At 43.4% G+C, this 22258-nt stretch overlaps 2 protein-coding genes across 3 annotated transcripts in view; both read left to right on the plus strand.

The window, feature by feature from the left end:
• LOC144803374 (uncharacterized) overlaps positions 1-22258 on the plus strand; it is a 101110-nt gene that overhangs the window by 44193 nt on the left and 34659 nt on the right. The window contains exons 2-4 of one of the 2 annotated variants that reach the window (XM_078671863.1): positions 117-178; positions 1098-1142; positions 1622-5844. In XM_078671863.1, the coding sequence (XP_078527989.1) occupies positions 117-178; positions 1098-1142; positions 1622-1718 (204 nt within the window). In that variant the 3' untranslated portion in view covers positions 1719-5844. Of the gene's footprint in view, positions 1-116; positions 179-1097; positions 1143-1621; positions 5845-22258 lie in introns of those variants that run through there. The other variant, XM_078671862.1, reaches the window with a different exon arrangement.
• Positions 2768-5844, plus strand: LOC144803358 (uncharacterized). The gene has a single exon (XM_078671861.1). The coding sequence runs from the start codon at positions 2768-2770 to the stop codon at positions 3410-3412; it is 645 nt and encodes a 214-aa protein (XP_078527987.1). The 3' UTR covers positions 3413-5844.

Here is a 22258-nt window from a genome sequence, read left to right on the forward strand (position 1 = left end):
TTTGTTTTGTATGTTAAGGATGGTTGTTTGGAAAGTGTGATAAACTGTGATGAACTGTGATTCACGTTTGATGCGAATAAGCTCTTGGTTGAAGCGTCTCTGAACTTCCTTTCAAGGTACTCTGGGACAGACCACCCAATGCGGCTGCCAACCTCAGAGGAACAAAAAAAAGAGTCAGGTAAACTTTACCAAAACCCTAAGTCTTTTTCTCCTATTTCCTCTCTGGTCTCTCTCTCTCTCTCTTTTCTCTCTCTCTCTCTCTCTCTCTCTCTCTCTTTCTCTCTCTCTCTGTTATTTTAAATCTCTTCAGCTTACAAAATGTAACTCCCTTTCCAGACTATTCTCTAACTATATAGCTTGTGATGATTAAATAAAATGAAATAACATATAACAAATAGGTGACATTTATGTAGTCCTCTTCCTTCTTTGTTTTTATGCTTGCATGTTTCCTTAGTAATGCAAGTATACTCCAGGGTCAGGCTATGTATCTTCAGTTTCATAAAATGTGTGATGCTTTCTTCTTTCTGCCTCTTACTTTAGGGCTCTGACGAATACTAAAGTTTATCTGGCAAAGCGCGTCACCAAGCAGGGTGTTGTAGCAGCGTCCAGCCTCCCCAGGTTTCGGCAAACCTCGCCCTTCGATTTCTTTTAGTTCCTGCTAACCCTGGGACCCACCAGATGCAGCAACATTCCTCAAGGAATGTGAATATAGTGGGGTCCCAGAGCAGGTCTGGTCCCTTCGCGGTCCGGGAGGCACTGGACCATGAGCCCGGGTGCCTCCCATGTTCCCCAGAAGCCCCTTGACTGTTGGCTCATTTGTCTCCTCCTCTACACCACATGATACTATCATCCCCTTGGTTTGTTCTTTCACGTCCTTCCTGTCTGGGTCTGATTTGCACCTCTCTGTATCCTCCCATCCTGCCCTATCCTCTCATGTTTGCCACATCAAGGGCGACACTGGGTCTCTTTGAATAAGAGTGGAGGATAGTCTCTCTTTTCTGATTCCTCTTATTTGTTTAGTATTTGTCTTTTCTTATCCTTTTTTGGTTTCCTTTACCTTTGTGATGTTTTTTTTGGTTCTCTTTCTGGTGTTGCAGTTTCCGGATCCTGTCGGAGGAGTGTGACAAGTTTTTTGCCACCAGGTAAGTCTTTAGCTTCACCCACAATTTGAAATGGTGAATTCAACTAAGCTAAGTGGACATAACCTCAGTCACTGTGGCATTTAAAGCAGTATTTACAAGACCTGTACAAGGGAAGGGGAGTAGACAACATCTGACAATTCATTGAATGTGTTACTAATACCTTACTGTGATGCTAGCCTTTGTCACAGAAAGAGTAAATTGATGAAGTTGGCCGCTTCTGAGAATCTGTATCTCAATGTATGTTCAACTTGTGTTTCTTTCTTCAGTATTCACTACTTTTGATCTCACAACCTGGAGTTCCAGTGGTCTCAAGCTCCTGATCTACACAGTATCCAAAAGCTGTTTCACCTCTATCAGAACTGCAACTCAAACTGATTTCCAATCTTGTTTCTGTAAATGCTTTCTTTCTGCTGCAGAGAACGAGATCATAAGTATCATTTCTTTGGGTCCATTTACAATTTCTAACTCTATTTTTACAGGTTACTGAAGCACGAACAGATAATGAAACGTTGCAATTTATGGAAAAATACCAAAAAGGATTATTTTGAAGAAAGTCAAAATATTTTAGATAACTAAAGAAGAAACACATTCTATGTGCAGGGATGGTGACGAATTCGATGTGGAAGAAACCTCTGAATGTGAAAGTGATTTCCCAAATTTCTTACATTCATTAGTTCTTGTCAAATCCTTAATGTGCAATGACCAAAAGCATTTACCAAGTGTCACTTTTTGGTTTTGAATAACCTCTGAAATATTCTTTGTACACACAAGTAAATTGGAAATCTACCGCAACTACTAATTGTAAGATTATTTTCACTGGAAGGGAACATTTCAAGACTGATGGTATGAAGAACATTGGTGACGATTGATACCCACGCTGTGTACTCGACAATAATAAGTGTTGCAAATTCTGTCTGATGGTTTATGAGGAATGCTATGGAGACCCAAAACCCGCTCAAACAAAACCTAATTCATACAAGAATTTAAAACAACAAGCCTTGTTTAAAGAACATAATTGTAAATGCTCTTTCTCAGAAGTCATTACAACAAAGACACTGCATTATCATTTCTAATATAAATAGATTTTCCTTAGCACCTCTGTCTTTTGGGTTGATCTAAGGTATTTCCAAGTGTGTCAGACCTCCAAAGTTGATTGTGTACCTTTTGGGGCCTCACTGGAATATGAAGCTTACAAAAGGCCAGCATTATGCTATCAATAATTCATAAAATCACACTGGCATGTTTTAATCCTCCGTCATTACTTGTATGAACAAATATACTTATCATGTAAGTACTAAACCACAAAGACCTTATCAGTGCTTTTAAAACTCCAACATGAAACTGTAGTCACAATGAGCTTAATTTAACTTGAGGGAACTAATGTGAACATAAGGTGCAGAAAATAACTCTATGAGGGGCATCTTAATAAAAATATGGGGCACCGAGGTGACAGTTATAAGACAATTTAGATAGGCTGCCTTGAAAGACAAGAACATTGATCTCCGAATAAAAGCTATATTTAGTTGAATACAAATGTTAAGAAGACCATCTGCAGTGTATTTTAGAAGTTAATGCTGAGCGTAACTTAAACAAGTAAAGTCTCTTGTATTAAATTCAGTCTTAACATGACATGTATCCAGGACCGAACCAAACTTGGGGATACACAAAACTTGAATAAATGTAATAAATGTGAGAACAGTTGTAGTTACCAGTCCCACTTCACCGAACACGAGAGAAAACACACAGAGCAAAAACCTTATCAGTGTCCTGAATGCCAGAAATACTTCAGTCACAATAGCTATCTCATTCAACATGTGAGAATCCATACTGGACAAAAACCATATCAGTGTCCTGAATGCCAGAAATACTTCAGTCACAATAGCTATCTCATTCAACATGTGAGAATCCATACTGGACAAAAACCTTATCAGTGCTCTGAGTGTCAAAAAAACTTCAGTCATAAAGCCAGTCTTACTCGACACAGGAGAATCCACACTGGACAGAAACCTTATCAGTGCTCTGAATGCCAGAAAGACTTCCGGCACCAAACGTCTCTCATTTCACATTTGAAAAGTCACACTGGAGAAAAACCTTATCAATGCATTGAATGCAAGAAAAGCTTTAGTGAGAGAGCCCAATTAATTCAACATGAGAGAACTCATACTGGGGAGAAACCCTATCAGTGCTCTGAATGCTTGAAAAGCTTCAGTCAGAAATCTAGTCTTGCTCATCATGAGAGAACTCACACTGGGATAAAACCATATCAGTGATTTGAGTGCCAAAAAAGCTTCTGTGTGAAAGCCAGTTTAACTCAGCATGAAACAGTCCATACTGGGCACAAACCGTTTCAGTGCTCTGAATGCCAGAAACACTTCAGATTGAAACATAGTCTCACTAAACACGAGAGGACTCACACCGGGCTGAAACCTTATCAGTGCTCTGAATGCCAAAAATGTTTCAGTCAGAAATATGGTCTCACTCATCATGAGAGAACTCACACTGGGATAAAACCATATCAGTGCACTGAATGCCAAAAACGTTTCATCGATAAAGGCAGCCTCACTGTACACGAGAGATCCCACACTGGCCAGAAGCCTTATCACTGCTCTGAATGCCATAAAAGGTTCAAGCTGAAAGCCCGTCTTACTCAACATGAGCTTATACACACCGGGCAAAAACCTTATCAGTGCTCTGAGTGCCAGAAAAGCTTCAGACGGAAAATCTGTCTCACTCAACATGAGCACATACACACCGGGCTAAAACCATATCAATGCACTGAATGCCAAAAAAGCTTCAGTCAGAGAGATAATCTCACTCGACATCAGAGAACACACACTGGACTAAAACCTTATCAGTGCACAGAATGCCAGAAAAGCTTTAGTCGGAAAGACCATCTCAGTCAACATATGAGAACACACACTGGGTACAAACTTTATCAGTGCTCAGAGTAACCAAAAAGCTTCAGTTGTAAGGCCAGTGTCATCCGACACAAGATGATCCACACTGGTGAATAGCGTTATCTGTGCTCAGAATGCCAGAAATGTTTCAGTCTTAAAGCCGGTCTCACTCACCATGAGAGAACTCACACTGGTCAAAAACCTCATCAGTGATCTGAATTCTGGACAAGCTTCAGTAAAAAATCAGATCTTATTGAACATGAGAGAACTCACAAATGGTAGAAAACATAATCCTTGTTCTAAATGCCTGAACGCTTCAGTAAATGATTCAGTTTAATTCAACAGGAGAGAACCCACAACCAGAAAAAATATTATCAGCGTTGTCAATGTGACAAAAACTTCAGTTGTAAATGTAACATCTCTACATGAGAGAGACAACGTGGGAGAATAAAAGGTGCTCACTGTCAACCCGCAGGAGGAGGTTTCAGGATCGCAAAACCTTCACATGAACTTGCCACACAGCCATCAATCAATTGACTGTACTACTAACTGTGTTCTGAGAAACGCACACAGCAAGGAATGGAAATGCTTGAATTAATCTCATTCCTTTGTAACTATTTGTGGCCTCATTCCATTCAGTGTGTTTTGCTCCCTGTATGTTAATAAGCCATGGCTCTGACCCACGAGTTCGAGTTGATCCTAAACTTTCAGGCCACGCCCCTATTATCTGGGATGCAAGTAATCTCAAATTGTTTCCAGCCTTATTATAACTCACGAGGGAGCGGGGCAGGAGTCTGTATGTCGTAGGTCTCTATTGGACCAATGTCTGTTCATGCCTGTGCCAATTCGGGCTGACCATTTAGAAAAACTAAAGGTGAAGGAAGGTTGTGTAGCGTTTTAAGCTCCGAGTGAATGTTCCCCATTCATGCCCTTATATAGGTACAATTCACATTGCCCTAATATAGGCATAGCAATCAAGCCCTTATTTAGACATAGTCCATGCAGACCAAATACAGGCATGGCTACTTCGACCCGTACCAAACGTCACAACGATTTCTTGGAAAATCGGCTTAAGCAGTTAGGGAACTTCCCCTTCCTTAATTATTGATTCGTCCAAGAACTCTTGTACTTTGCAAAGAACGACTATTCCCTAGGGGTTCTTTCCTGACGTTATTATGCCCGACTTTACATCAAACTATGGCATTACTAGACACCTTCAGGGTATAAATAGACCTTTACTTGCTCTAGCAAGGCACGGTGGTTCGGAGCAGTTCGACTATCTACTTGCCCGACGCAGCTCGCTACAGCAAGTGCCGAAGGAAGCCGACCCGCAAGCTGACGCACTGATCAAAAGGCTACCTTTCTCTCGCCGAGAATCCAGCTCCAGTGTTTCCAAGCTCCCCTAGCGGTGTGTTGGGAAATCGAGTCCCGAGACAGAGATACCAGACCTCCTTCATTCTAACCAAGGTATGGAGCTGATTAGAACCTAGAAACCTTTGGTAGATTCTTGGCAAAAGAATACTAAACATATGCTACACAATACTTACTTCTTCCCGCGTACTAGACTTAGGTTAGGTACATTGAGGTAGGCGTATTTTAGAAAACACCAGTTGAGTATCTTTACTCACTTTAATTTATGTATGTATTTTTATATGGCTTAGAAAGCATACAATGCTCTTACAGTATTATTTTATAATATTGTTCTTGCTGTACGCATTATACTTTGCAGTCTGCTTAACGATTGTAGCAGTTCACTTCTCTTGCGTGGGAATGAAGACTGTTCAATAAACCTTTTTTATTGAAAACGCCTGTCTCTCTATTTCTCTGCAACTCTGTTGAAACGAAGCATGCACAATTGACTGATTGAAATACTTATCTATTGTTTCCGCGACTCTAGAGATATATGTCTTATTCTTGGGAAACAAAGTTGTCATGTTTATGCGGTTGTCAGAAACAAATCCCTTCTTGTGAATTGGAGAAAGTTTCTAGTGACCGCTGACATTCACTATTAAGTTTAATATATTCAATAGAGACCTAGTCGACCTCAGTCCTATGTCTAATCTATAGGATATATTATTCCAATGCGCAGAGCCTATTGGGAATATAGGAACTACACCACATGGCGCCCAACATTTGGTAAGGCACTAATTTAACGCTAGATACTAAAGTAACTAAGTCATGCTTTTCTCAGAGACCCCTTTTTCCCGTAAATAATCCAATAGATGTCTGGAGTGGGTAAACGGATAAAATATCCGCCATAACTGAGTAGGACGAGAATCCTATGTATTAGTTTTTGGTTTGTTTAACGTTGAAGTATACAGTGTTCCAAAATATTGTGCACCTTATCTTTGTTTCCTTGAAACTTGCTCTGCAAACTTACAGTCAACAAAATGAGTGACCCCGAGAACGGTGGAGCTACAGGCAATAATGCCGTAGCAGGCTTTGACGTTACAAGTTTCTAAGAAACTGATGCGGATGCTGTAATCATCCCAGAAAATTTAAGGAAAGCCATCTCTATAAAATTTATAACAAATGGCCTATCATCAAGAGGTGATAGGGTAATTTTTGTAATAGAGGCACATGAATAACGTCAGACAGAGGTATTCTATTCATGGATTATCTTCCCTGAAGCGAATCCAGTAACACATGTGTTCCACTTTTACAAAGAAGAGGAACATCCAACGAAATACCTTCCTTTCGAGGATATTAAAATTCCACTAACTTACCAAGAGCATGCGCTCTGGTTTAAATGCGCCCTACAACATCAAAATCACATTACCAGGCTCGGTCCACAAGGTAGACCAGGAGCAACATGGCCGGTATTGGCCAGCTATACACCACATCCTGCCATTGAAGAAATATCAGATGCGGAACTATTAGTCCAACTAAAACAACTAATACAAATCCATTGACAATTGGTTCAATATGTCATGCTGACTCTAACAGTCCAACCTCCTTTAAGGATTCCACAACACACCCCTTACCAGGGGAACACAAATAAAATCACACCACAGACTATACAATCAGTCATTTGTAAATTACCCACAAAAAGGGAACAAATTCCATTCTGGACAGATCTAAAAATTACTCAAATCAAGGCAGTATTTCCGGATACTTCTCCTCATGAGAAACACAGGATTTTAACAATCTGTTTACCAATGGGGATCGCACCACACCTGGAGGACTGCAACACTTGGGGTTCAGTCTTTGCTGCAGTCTACACCAAAAAACAAGGTGTTCCGTCTATGGCGGTAATACCAGACGTTCTGAAACAGATTCAAAATGAATACGGGGCAGAGCCTGCTTTAAATCTAGGCATGAAATTATTGAAGGATTTCAAACAGGTCTCAACAATAATATTAGCTAATATTAAAGGTGAAGCAGCATCCGTGGCGATCCGCCAAAAGCTAAGAGAATTTGATGTAAATGAGCAACCATACGAACTGGCCAGAATAATAGAAAAATCCTATGAAGAACTAGGTAGAGACAGTTTGAGTGGTAAACCAGTGAAACACCAGCTGACTGAAAGTCCTGGAAAGGCCTTTATTAAAAACACTCTCACTCTTTCTAAAAAGAAGTGGGAGAACACTAAACAAACTTCTAAAGAGAAGCGTTCTCAATCCCGGGGTAGGTCTCCTCAAAAGGAGCCCTCTGAAAGGAGGTATAACCTCATGAATAGGGATAATTTGAGAAAACCTGATAGATATCAAGATACTGATACACGTTCCTCTCGTACCTTTCAGACTTCATCACAGAAATCCGAAAGAAGAGGACAGTCAGAACAAAACGAAGAACGCGTGAAGTCCAAAGATGATCAACACATTCCAAAAAATAAGAAAACTCAATTTACCAAAAAGAAGGTAGCAGGTCTAAAAATCAGACATGCCGAGAATATTGAGGACACAACTCAAGAACGGGGAGTTGGCTCAGACAATGTTGGACAGCGCAGCAGAAGTAACCATAGCTCGCAAGATCTTGAAGGATCATCTGGAGACAGTGGACTTGAATGAGTACATCCAAGTTGAAACTGCTGATACCAGGGTTAGTGTCCCACACAAGTTATACGAAATAGCACTCCGGATGGAGGGGGATATATCTAGAAAAATAAGGCCACTCTTTTGGGAGAAGCTCTCGGTTATGAGATTCTTCTAGCTGAACAAGACTGGCCACCTGAATTTGTCAGGGAGTACACACATGGCGAAGACATCATTATGCCAGCCTTCTCCAATCATACTCCAATTCGTAAAAAATATACTTATGCCAAGAAATGGGCATTAGCCCAGGCTCCTGCATTAATTAAAAATCATGTAGGATGTGATGAGGATTCTCAACATAAAATCCAGTTAAAAACTCAGCCAACTGCACAAAGTCAGTACCCAGTTAAGCAAGAAGCTAAAAAACAGGTCAGGGAGATATTAGATCAATTTGAATACCAACTGGTGATTGAAACATGCACCTCGTCAAAGAACAATCCTTTGTTTCCTGTCTCCAAACCAGACAATACATATCGTCTAGTTTTGGATTACAGACATCTAAACTCTTGTTGCAAAACTTTTGAAGTACAAAATGCACACAGTGCAGCACCAATGAATAACATTGTGCGCAAAAAATATAAACCTACATTAGATATTTCCAACAGTTTCTTCTGTCAAAACATTGCACCGGAAAGTAGGTATTTGACCTCTTTCTCAATCATGGGGTCATAGCGTCAAATCTGTCGTCTCCCCCAGGGATACAAGAATAGTCCAGGGTTATTTTCAGCCAGAGTAACAGAGTTACTACAAACGTATGATGATGAAGCGTTATCATATGTCGATGATATCTGTCTAACAGACGATGACTTGGATAGGCACTTGAACAGGATGAACACCATAATATTGGTCTTTGCCTCTGAGGGATATAAGTTCAATTTAGAAAAATCACGAATTGCCCACCTCAACGTCCTGTTTCTAGGATATGAATTATTAAATGAAGGCAGAAGCCTGGCAGCAAACTTTCTAGAGAAATGTGCGCTGCTCCAACCTCCGAAAACACTGAAAAACTTACAGTCAATTCTAGGTTTCCTAAATTTCTGAAGAACTTACATTCTAAATTACGCAGAAAGGGTTAAACCTCTGTATGAATTAATCAAACCTGATTTAAAAACAATTAATTGGACTCAAAAACACACAGAAATTTTGCGTTCAGTGCCAACAGGCATGTTAGCAACAACACATTTACAAACACGAGTAAACGTACGTAACCTAGTGATCCGAATTATTCCAGGAAGATGCGGATTAACGTACTTAACCTTTTATGAAGGAGAAAAAGTACCTATTGCGTATAAATCACACTTGTACACACAAGCAGAAATGAAATTCACTTCTACAGAAAAAATTCTGACAGCAGTTCAAACTGTAGTAGCAAAAGAGTGAGCCCTCGCACAGGGTAAGCGCATAATGGTCATCACTCCTGTACCTGCCTTAGAGGCAGTGATGAAAGCGAGCATTCCAAATGCTAAGGCTTTACATCCTAGATGGATAGAATGGGTTAATTCTCTTGCTGCAACAGACGTTGAATACGTTTGCGACCTTTATTTGAAAACGCAAGAATTTCTACAATATGAACAAGAATGGCCTCTGCCTACTGAGATTCTGCCTCTAGAACAGTATGGATGTATAATATATACAGACGGATCAGCACATGCGTGGAGGAGTGTGGCTCAATGGTTAGCGCGGCAGACCCTGATGCAGAGTTCTGGCCAGGGACCAGGGTTCGATTCCTGCCTCGGCGGGGTCTCGGGCTCAATTTCCTTGGACCTGTTAATTCTTGCCTCGGTGCCTATTCTAATCACGGGCCCCACGCTGCAACTCTGGGCAATAGCTTGCTTAGCCTCCACACCGGCCCCAACAGCGCTAAGGATGCCTGGCTTCACCCTGGGGGTGCCCAGGAGTGGGCACTTCACAGGGAAAGCCAGGAGGGGTTCCACAGTGGTATGAGTATCAGCGCCTGGAAGCCGAATAGGCGACACCGCAAGGTGACCGTCTGGTGACAGTGCGCTCCATAAGTACCATGACATTTACATTACATTTACATTTACATCCGCTATTGGGGGTAACTAAGCTTATAGTGCGTGCGCGATCGTTAACAGTCACTGGTGAGATGGCAAATTCCGAGCAATGGTCACTAAAACTCAATCTCTAGGAGATTGTACAGCTCAGCGAGCTGAACTACAAGCATTGAAGATTGCGCTTGAAAATATTGATTGTGACTTCCCCACACTCATAGTGTGCGATTCCTATTATTGCGTTCAATCTTACAATGAATACTTGCAGAACTGGATTGAAAACGGTTTCAAAGATGCAAAAGGCGGCACAAACAAGCATAAGTTTCTTTGGGAACAAGTAGTTCAGTTACGACAAGAACTACAAAAGACTCATGTGATACTTACACTGAGTCATCAACGTGATGGCGTTCACGTTACAGGGAATTTATTGGCAGATGAAGCTGCGAAGGCAGCTGTGCAAACGGGTTCCGTAGCTGCAATCACTTGTTCAAAAACAAAAATAGACAGCGAAATAATGCAAGCTGTCAATGCTTCAAGCAAAGACAGTGGTAAAACATTACCAAAAGGCTTTCCACTCAAATACTCATACATAACAGATGCAAATAATGTTCCGTTTGCTCGAATCTCTGGAGTGGGGGATAGAGTAATTCCAAACATGGAACATAGATTAGGACCGATCTTAGCAGCACATGAAGGGCTCGCCTCTGCACACGCAGTTGTTTCCGCTACAGTATCGTTATTAAAACACAGATACTGTTGCCGCGCATGAGGAAACAAACCAGAAACTATGTTTTTGAATGTGAAATCTGCCAAAAGATGAAAGTCTCTACAGTTAAATGTCCTGTGCAGAAGCCCCCATTGGCTTGCGTTTACCTGGACCACTGCGGTCCCTTACAGAGGGATGGTAACTATAAATATATCATGGTCGCAGTGGATTTGTGCTCAAGATTTATTTGGATGTGGCCTCAGCGCTCAGCTGACGCTCAAACTGTTATAAAAGATTTGCGAGTCTTTATTGGCACATACGCAATCAGCAGGCTACATTCTGACCAGGGTCCTGCGTTAAGCTCTCGAGCTTATAAGGAGGCCATGGCCAAATTGGGTATTGCATTGCGGTATTCTAGTCCATTCCATCCTGAGGGAAATTCGGTAGTGGAGAGTAAAAAACTAGGACATATAGCAATCTATAACAACAAGGGTACTAGGCTCGGGTGACGGGTGGGTCAAACATCTAGTAAGTGTCCTACGTAGTCTTAATAATCTGCCAAGAAGTTCTCTATGGCGAATCACTCCATATGAAATCCTTTTCGGAATTAGAATGATTGTCCAAGACCTTGATCGTCACACTTAAGTGGTAAAACAAAAACCTTTTGATATCAAAGACCGTTTGGCTGTTTTGCAGGACTTAAATGAAATAAGAAAAAGCCAAAGCAACGTGCTCCTGAAGCCAACGACCACTGAAGAGAAATCACCCGTCCCAGCAAGGCCTGCCTCGATTCCAAAGATTGGGATCTAGTCAGAGAGAAGATCGCGGACAAGAGGGAATTTGGGCCTTCTTACAGACAACCAGTACCTGTCCTAGCATTCCAAGGATCAAGAACAGTAATACTGCTGCCCCTTGCTAGTAAAAAAGAGAGCAGGTTTGTATCCACCGACCTAGTCTAACCACATCATGTGGCCAATCATAAGTAGTAGGCCAAGTGGACTTCAAAGATGTAGCAGACGCCCTAATCTGGCTACAATCCAAGAGGTTCAAACTGAGAGACTCATCACCTTTGAAAAATCTGCAGAGCGAAAAGAAGGACTATGCAACAAAGCCATGGAACTTGTGCCTCTTGAGCCCCAAATAACAGGTTGCCTAGAAACGCCTGTCTACAATGAAATAGCATCTGACTATACTAATATGACAAGTACTCAAGTGGTTCCAGCGATTTCATCAGATCCTGAAGCAATCCCTACAATTGACAGAACTGCCCCTGGCTATTTCATTAACTTTGATTCGTTCAGCGAACCTGAAACGACGCCAGTTAAAAGAACTTTTAAAGAACAAGTAACAGAACTTTTTCATCAACTGGAAAAGACATATCTGGTTTCACCATGGATTGAACTATGGATTGTGTTGGGTGTACTTTTTCTTCTACTTTGGTTAACTCTGGTATTTACCTTGGGAATACTGATCAATTGGAGATATAGTAAAAAGGACACAGTAAGTAACAACAACTACTTACTCCTCAAACCACACAAATCATCCCATCGTGAACAAAGAGACTTATCATCAGTGAACATCACAGCTGTTCCTATACCTGGTGGTATAGCTTGGGATAGAACTGATTATGACATCTTTGGTCCTGCAGAGCTGTTGAAGATTCCACACCAATTCAAGGTTTCCTTTAGTGACTTTGTTTCATCCAGCACCTTTTCTGATGATTCAATCAATCAATCAATCATATCATTTGTAAAGCGCACTACTCACCCGTGAGGGTCTCAAAGCGCTGGGGTGGGGAATGCTGCTACTGCTCGAAAAGCCAGGTCTTGAGGAGTTTTCCGAAGGTCAGCAGGTCTTGGGTCTGCCATAGGTGGATGGGGAGGGTGTTCCAGGTCTTGGTGGCGAGGTGGGAGAACGATCTGCTGCCTGAGGTCGCTCTTTGGAAGCGGGGCACTGTAGCGAGGGAGAGGTCGGCGGAGCGGAGCTGGCGGGTGGAGGTGTAGAAGCCGAGTCGTCTGTTGAGGTACGTTGGTCCGATGTTGCAGAGTGCCTTGTGTGCGTGGGTGAGGAGCTTGAAGGTTATCCTCTTGTTGACCGGGAGCCAGTGCAGGTCTCTCAGGTGGGGTGTTATGTGGCTGCGGTGAGGGATGTCGAGGATCAGGCATGCAGAGGCGTTCTGGATGCGTGGTAGCCGTCTCAGGAGTTTGGCCGAGGCTCCTGTGTAGAGGGCATTTCCATAGTCCAACCTGGGACTTTGAGACTATTAATAATATGATGGCAGACTTAGAAATGTCTGCAAAATTTACAAATCATGAATACTTAGAAGGTTCATCAGATTATGAACAAATTTACTGTTATAATCACTATGGTCATCATTTCTTTCATAAATCTGCAAACCCTAGAAATGTACTGAAATGTAACCAATGGGAACATTGTCCTACGCCACCGAAGGGTAGCTCAAAAACATTTTTATGACAAATTTTCATACTTAGAAGTGAGAACAGACTTGCACAGCTCGGTAAATCCAAGGTTTGTTTTTTTGTATCTGTGGCGTGCCACAGATACAAAAAAAAAAGACCTTGGATTTACCGAGCTGTGCAAGTCTGTTCTCACTTCTTTGTTTGTTCACAATTTTCTGTGCCCCAGACTTGGCACGCCATTGACCTTCACAATGAATTACGATTCGATATCCAACATGACCGATCTTAAAGCCGACACCTTCGCCTTCACGGCGGGGGATGCTGATAAAATTTATGGTATGATCCAGGAAGAGGTAGCTGCAGCTGCGAGCACCCGCAGCGCAGAGAGTAACATTAAACAACTGCTCTATTTACTCAAAAAGGAATCCAACCAAAAACTGCACGCTTGTACACTGGTGCGGTATCACCGAGCCCAGCGGATCCCGAGGGGCCTTCGAGTACCCCTCAAACCTTTATTATGCAAGAACAATGTGAGATTTGTTGAGAGATGGTACGCCATCCTCAACAAATGCTCGCTTGATTTAATCCTTCTGATAGTGGAGGAACTGTCTAAAACCCTTGAAGATTTAGCACAGGAAATCAAAACCGTACGTACTGAGCTGGATAATGCCATGGATCCCACGGATCTGGCGAAGATGCTTGAGGATGTCAACGCACAACTTGATAAACACACTCGGGAGACTCAGGAACGCAAGTTCTGCAAATACAAAAGGGACACCATAGACTATAAGCTCGGCGAGGTGTACACTTGGGCAGAAGTGTACGCCCGCCGATGCCCTAATCGTCCATACAATCCGTATTCTGAGAATGAGACTTCATCTTCCGAAAGGGACACAAGGACACAGAAAGAGACCAAACCAACTGCTGAACAGCAACAACCGTCAACCTCCAACACTGCGGTTCATTTTTTAGAGCAGGGCCAGAACCAATCCACCGACCCAGGCGGGGCAAGACCCGCAGAGGCAGAAAAAGAAAAGGCAAAGGGCACCAGGAGCAATCGTCGGAAATGACGAAGCTTGATAACTTGGTGATCAATATTTCTTCCACCAGATTGGATGAGGAGGAAACACGGGTTCTACAGAAAGGACAATCTTTTGTGCCGACAACCAACACCAACACGTTGGATTTAGAGGTAAGCACTTTCAAATTGCTTCGGAACATCCGTCTCAGACACTATTTTGACAACGTGGCAACTACACCCATGCATGAGGAAGACATGTTGCGTGGACTACGGCCACACAGTACTTTTATGGCTCCTGTGAGTCACAAGATTATCAACATTTTCGAAAATTTAGTCAAGAGGGACATTGCACGACTTCCCTTTCAGTCCAAGATCAAACATGACAATTTAACTAAAAGTGAAAAGAACACGCTGCAAAAAATAGCGAACAACACTTCAATTGTGTGTTTAACTTCAGATAAGGGAGGCGCACTTGCGATCATGGACACTACATATTATACTGAACAGGTTCGTGCTCACACCTCGGATTTGAACACTTATGCTCCTTTAACAACGGATCCCACCAATGAGTTTGCCTCCATTCTCATTGATATGATCAGTAAGGCCTTTGATAATGGGACCATTAATGATCGAGCAAGACGCTATCTCACCCCCATGAATCCCAGACCTCCTATATTGCACATGCTGCCCAAGGTGCACAAGCACCCCACAAGACCGCTGATGAGACCCATAGTCTCGACCAAAGGGAGCATTCATGAAACGACAGGCAAGTTCCTGGACAGATATCTTCAGACATTTGTACAGAAGACAAGATCACATGTCAGGGACACCACTGACTTTCTCATCAAATTACAACAAGCTGTTGAACCGCTTAAAGACCAGGAGTTGATATTGTGCACAGTGGATGTTTGTTCACTGTACACTTGTATACCTCATGATCTTGGAATAATGGCTGTGGAACATGAACTGGTCAACTCCGACCTGGAAGCTGACTTAAAGGTTTTTCTTTTAGAACTATTGGTATTTACCTTGTACCACAGTTATTTCACAGCACTTGATGAATGGTTTCACCAGCTATGCGGGACAGCCATGGGCAATTGCGCAGCTCCATCGTACGCGAACCTTTTTATGAAATTCTTTGAAGAATCTCACGTTTTGAATCAACCATCTTGGCTCCTCAAGGGGAAGCTCTATCTGAGATTTATAGATGACATTTTCATGCTCTGGGCAGGAACAGAAAGCGAGCTCTAAGATTTTCTCAATTCCTGGAATCGTGTGAACGATCGAGTACAGTTCACTTGGAACTACGACAGGGAATGCATTCACTTTCTAGATGTGAAAGTTGAACGAAAAGCTGGTAGAGTGACCACGACCATCTTTCGTAAACCAACTGATCGAAACTCCATTTTACATCATCAGAGCTTTCACCAACCCCGGTTGAAACAAAATTTGCCTCTCTCACAATTGATGCGTGTCAAACGCATAGTATCCTCTGACGATGTGTGCCAACAAGAGATGCTAAACATGTTTGACAGGTTCAAGGGCCGTGGGTACCCTCAACAGACATTGGAGAATGCGATTACCCGGTGTGGTAACATGAACAGAGAAGACCTCTTACAGGTCCGACCTAAAACTGAGAACACCCGGATGGTAGTGGTCTCCAAGTATTCTGTCATGAGCAGCCAGTTCAGAAAAATCATTTCCAACCACTGGTCTCTACTGAGTTTGGAACCTGACTTCCAAGGAGCCTTTACATTGCCACCTTTATTTGCGTACACCAGGGGACGCAACATTAAGGAGATTTTGTCGAAACCCAGGAAGCAGAACCAGGCGACAACATACAAAGGCTTAAGACCTTGCTACAACTGTAGCAATTGTAACAATTGCATATCAGGCAGTGTCACCAACCACCCCATGAAGGGTCACCCCATCAAATTACGAGTGAATGCCACATGCAATTCTGCCAACGTGATCTACATGTTAAAATGCCCCTGTGGGAAGTGTTATGTGGGTCACACAGAAAGGAAAATCAGAGCACGGCTGCTGGAACACCAGAGTAACATTAGGACTGGTAACATCAAGTCTTCAGTTGCAGCTCATTTTGTTGAACATAAACACACTGTAGCCCAGTTGAAATTTCTCATATTGGAGCAAGTGAAATTGACACACAACAACAAGAACACTTTACTTAAGAGAGAGAACTTCTGGATCCGCTTCATGGCGACGATGCAGCCACACGGATTGAATGATCGAATGGAATTTTTGTGTTATATCTGAAATGTACATTGTTGATGTAACTTTTTGATTTCATTTATGCCTGGCACACCATGTGTCTTGAGAGATGGACACTCGTTATTCCTGTTTCACAGTTCTTAGTCACTCCATATTATTCATATCAGCATGAATATAGGGCAAGCATGTTTCATTGGGTTTGGGTTTTATACTCAGCGCACTGTTTTCTGGTTTGGGTTGGTGTATTTTCGTTTTTCACCACTCTAAGATGGCCGCGAGTATCCTTTTTTTAGTCCTACCTTTATTTCTCACTTTCCGCGTCTATTAACTTGCATGCATTCTCGTATCCCGAGGTAGCGAGCTGTTTACACACCGAGACAGTTCGTAGACTCCGCATCATGTGAGTACCTCTGCCGAGGACGTTGTTTACTGATGTAGTAGGCTATGTGACCCTGGCGGGTCTTTGACGCGCTCCATCACGAATTTTCCACGTGGCGTATGCCGCGCACTTTTACCAGTTTTTCACATGGCTGACGCCGCAATGTTTCTAATTCATTGACTAAGTGGGCACTTTGCATGCACATTTCATGCGCTCTGCACGTTTGGACATCAGCGCGTTATTTTAGGGCACTTTGGCTAATGAGCATGGTCACGCACAGCAGCGTGTTTCACTCAGTCTTCCGTGGGCGCCCGTTTGTTTTGGATTGATTATCACTTTTCTTGAACCCGTGAATACACAGGGTGAGGTTTGTTTTTAAATTCTCACACACATTGCAAGTTGTATTCAACACCACTTCGAGGACATGGTTGCGGCGCAATTATTGTGTGGCAATGGCATTGATACCTTTATGTTTTCCTTTATGTTTATAGAGCGATCCCCTGAGGAAGGGCTTTAATTCAACCCGAAATGCATTGGGACTTGTGATGACTGGATGATATCGTTTATGGATGATGTTGTTTTCATGCACTTTGAAGCATTGACGAATTATGTTTTGGAAATTATGATTTATGGAATAAATTACTGAGGAACTCGTTCAGCATTCCTGATTGAACTTTGGATGAACTGAATATATAAACATAAGACCGGAGTGTCTTTTCATTGCTGTGCACCGGGAGTCTCCTTCCAGTGGGGGGAGCTTTGCAGTAAATTTTCATACTTTTCAGGTTTTAATGTTTCAAATCCAGAAACATTTTACTTTAAAAATTTAAATAAGACAGGTATGAAAAGTATGCTGACTAATACTAAGCAAATGTATTCTGCAGCCTTTTATGCTCAACAGTCTACTTTAGGCATTGACTTTTGGAAAGACAACATTGAGACAAAAACTGTCTGGGGCACAAAAGACTGGCAGGTGCATGGATTAGAAGCTTTATTTAGAGCCTGCATTATCCCAGAACAAATAATGTTTTTGAATGACACTGTTCAACAGACATCTTGTCTTGGATTAGCTAAGATAAAAGATTTAAATAAACCGTCAATACCAACACCTACACCGGATAGTAATAAGACTACAGAAGGGGTGGTCGACGCACATACTATTTTGCTTCACAACAGAACAGATCCTGATTGGTAAAAATGGTTAATCTGGCCCACAGCCACAAACACCTGTCAAGATAGATTCCTGAATAAGACACAAGGGTTAACATACACTAGGCCAGATCCAAGATGTGAGAAGTTGGCCTGATATGCAGTGCTCACTATTCTAGTGATCACTATGTATCATTCCAACAGCCCTTATTGATGATTGGTTGTAAGTCAACCTTATAGACCAGCTATCCTAGTAGCATGGATACGAGCAGTCTAAGGCTAAGACTCTAGAGGGCGTGTTAAGCCAGCTGTTTTACCATCACATATACCCCTTGAACACCAAGTGAAAGGACATCACACAAGTTGTTATGAAAATAAACAGATATTTATTTATAACAAGACTACCCTGGCTCTTTATGAGACAGGGAGCTAAGCACACAACAAAACTCTTAAAGAAATACTTAAAGTCGCACAATTTACACGAATGCCCGAGGGGCACGAAAAACCATATACTGTACAAGTGGAATGCGAAATTACTAGCAGGTAAGTACTACTCTCATAGGCTTTGGGATCGCTAGGACTGGACTACTGAACCTTTAGATTACTAGCAGGAGACCTAGGGACGTCGTGTGCAGAGTGGGAACTCCCACGCGTAATGCGGAACAAAGTCTATTGATTCTAGTGAAATGCAAAGTTAGTGTTTTCGGGCGAACCCGACTAGGTAGATCAAAAACGAAAGTGGATCTAGACACTTAGAAAGTTGGCCTACGCTGGAGCACCGGAGTACTCGGTTTACCTAGCCCAGGGGCTGCGGCTGCATAGGGTTCAAGTGTCGTCGGGTTTCTTCGTTGATGAACCAGGAGCCTGAAGAAAGAAGTTGCTGGCAGGCGACCAGTGAAGAAGTTCGTGAGGATCCAAGCCTGGATCGGTGAAGAGGTAGACCTGAAAGCAGAGGGGACCAAGTTCTGAATCACTAGCCAGTGATTAAGTGGGCACCAGAGTGGCACCGGGTGAAGTCACCTCGACCAGGTGAGTGGGCGCTGCTGGGCTCTGCAGTCTCTCGGACCAGGAGGCGTTGTCGGCGACCAGGATGGAGGTGCGAGCTGTCCCACGAAGATATCTGCTGTCGACGTCGCTGGACCCAGGATTGGGGCAACAAGTCTTGGCAAATGCAAGCCCACGCGGTGGACTTAAAATGGAGTCTGGAGTGGACCAGGAGGGTCCGGGGTGCTCCTCTGTTGAAGGGGAGCAAGGGCCAGTCTGGAGCAACCAGACCAGCGGGGTTTGTCGTCGAAGTTCGTCGTCAGAGGGTCACTAGCCAACGGGCAAGTGACCTGGACAACGCGGTGAGCAGCAAAAAGCAGAAGGGCCCCACGCAGATCTCGTGGATGCAAGGGGGCTGAACTTCGGAGCTGGAGCTGCTCAGGGTTGGGGCTTCTCTTACCCCAAAGCACTCGGTCGAGGGTCACTCGGTGGTCGTGCTGGGCAAGCGTCGTGCAGTCTTGAAGATGGCCAGTCCCTCGAGGTCTCGTCACACCCACGGGTCTCAGCTGGGCTGAAGATGCAGGTAGAGGTCAGAGGTGCCAGGGAAGCCGGTTCTCGTCGAGCTGGGCAGTCTTGATCCGGAGGAGAGACTTACAGCAGACCGCGATGCTTGGATGGTGCCTGCTGCTGCAGGGTGACTACTCCTCAGTCACAAGGGAGAAATCTTGAGAAGAGTCTTGAGTTCCTTTCGTGGAAAGTCGGTTCAGGATTCAAAGATGATCTAATTTGGAAGGGGGCCTGCTCCTACCTTTATCCTGAAAAAGGGGGCTGGCACGCGACTAAGTCCTGCCCTATGGGTGGGACTAGGAGGGGGGTGGTTACACCCCTCTCCTTTGGCGGGCTTTTCCCCAGCTCAGGGGCTGGTGTGCCCCTGGAACTGGTTCAAGCCGGCCTATGCATAGTGAGCACCGGGGTGCCACTTGCAGTCACCTTCCTCTAAAGCCCTGCCTACCTAGGATACACAAAATCCTGTCTGGGACGGTGCTGGCACCGCCCCTGACAGGAAACCCTTTGTCCTTGCCTCCTGCGCTGGGAGGACTCCCAGCAACAGGAGGGCAGACTTGTGTCTCGGTGGCAGCATCCATCTTGTGGAGCTGAGGCTATGTCTGACTTTAACCGGGGTTACAGGTTACCAACATGTCTTCTCCCTCTAGAAGGGTGGAATGCTACCCCCGTCGCCAGAACTGGTGAGGGGGTAGTATTCCAAAGCGTATTACACCTTACACGACATGTTTAGATAATGTCAGTCCAAAGTTACCATAACCGCGAGGATTATAAGGCACTTAAGAGTATATGGTCTGACGCTATCATGGAAACGGCTAAGGGATAGATCCCGAAAGCCGCAGACAGGCTCAGCTCATGCCAGCACTATCTCACACGATTCCAAGCACTCTGCCTTCAGGATTGTTAAGGCCTGCCATAGGAGTGACTGATAGGAGATCTGTGTGCCCATTTAGGTTTAGATATAGGGATACTATATCTAAAGCAAAGGGTGATTACACCACCTTGCTCCCAGCTGTCAAGCAGCCAGTTGTGTCTGTTTAGTTAGTCAGCCCAGGGGTGGCATAATACATGCTGCAGCCCCTGGGAGACTTCTGGGGGCACCTCAGCCCTGGGTACAGGGACTCAGAGAGGGCCCAGTGCCAATTCAGTACCTGGGTACAATTTGGAATAGAGAGAACAGCTAGGCTGTGGGTCTGATTAGCAGGCCCACAGCCAGGGAAAGTCGTAAACCAGTGAAGCAAAAAGCAAAAATCTGGGTGATCATAGGATTGCAGACCCTACTCTCCTACACAAGATATGTTCAGAGACAGCATCCAGGGGTAGTAGCATCATACAGTGTAGGGAAACTGTGCCTTGAGTGGCTACACAAGTCCACACTGAAGGAAGTGAAACAACACTTATCTTTACTTAAAGATGGCGCTGACCTGAGGGACTTCTTACAAGGACCAAAGAAGCCGCGTCATAAACGTTTTATATACGCCGGTATCTATGCTCTTTATAATGAAGCGTGAAAGATTACGCAAGCCAAGACTGCAGAACGTATACAAGAAATTGATAGTATTAATTTAGAGAAATCTCTCTGTGTAGTTGACAATGGATTAATGACTCTGTCATTCAGAATATATTCTTTGGACAGCATAGTATCCTCTGCCATAGACATAATGGAACAGGACTTGGTCATGTTACAACATGGTCAGTCACAATTGCGTTCCTTAATGCTATTGGGCTGGACGTTACAAAACCTTCGTTCAGGCTATGTGCCTTGGCGTCTAATCAGCACCACATCATTGTTTTCTGAATTTAACCTTACAGATAAACAAATCACACTGGCACAGAAGGGAACAGACTATACGGTGATGAGCATTGAAAAACTGGAAAGATTGCCATTAACTGTTTCTGAGAAACCAGCAACAGAATGGATAATACACGGTACAATACTCTGCCGGTTACAATTTTCCACTTTCAGTATTGCTTAAACCGTATACCAGCAGGCGTATATGAAAGAATGGGTAAAGAATACATCAAGACATCTTGATATTTACCTTATACACACAGATGTTGGAGTGGGGGAAAGAAGTGTTTCTTAGTGGTACAAATTGCGAAAATGCTCTAAGTGGTTCACTCCTATGTCAGGGTATTAATTTACAGGGGCCTGCGATGGTTCTTCGAACAACTTATCCTGCCACCTGCAAGGTTCTCCAGCTGCAGTGATTGATCCAATTTTTAGGCACCTTTCTAACGGAATTTACGTTATGTTGAATGATCACAGCTGCTATGGCATGTTGCGAGGAACCCCCTATCTCGTAACTGTGTCAGCCAGGGTCACTTGCTGTATGCAAGTACTGTTTCCTAAAACCAAGACAGACGGGGAGTCGCCATTATGGCCTTCACTGAACATCTCTTCTATACGAATTGATACTTTAAGCTGAATGAAAACCATTCTTTTACAGAAAACGGTGCCACTGACCTCGGCCAAAGAGACGTATGATCTGCAAGTTGCAAGGACTTCTGCAGAGATACATGCCATTTTATCGACAAACTGCCCAATACATTTCTCAGAAATGTTAGGTCGTATCTTAAACATGTCTCATACGAGTGGTATTGTACATGCATTTAAGACAATTTTTTCTGGACTGTTAGCACCCTTTGAAGCAGTCCTAGGCATATTTCCAAACTTCGTGCACTCTGTGTTTGGTAGACTGTCTCTCATTTTGGGAC

The sequence above is a fragment of the Lissotriton helveticus genome, chromosome 1_2 (genome assembly GCF_964261635.1).
Source record: "Lissotriton helveticus chromosome 1_2, aLisHel1.1, whole genome shotgun sequence".
Lineage (NCBI taxonomy): Eukaryota > Metazoa > Chordata > Amphibia > Caudata > Salamandridae > Lissotriton > Lissotriton helveticus.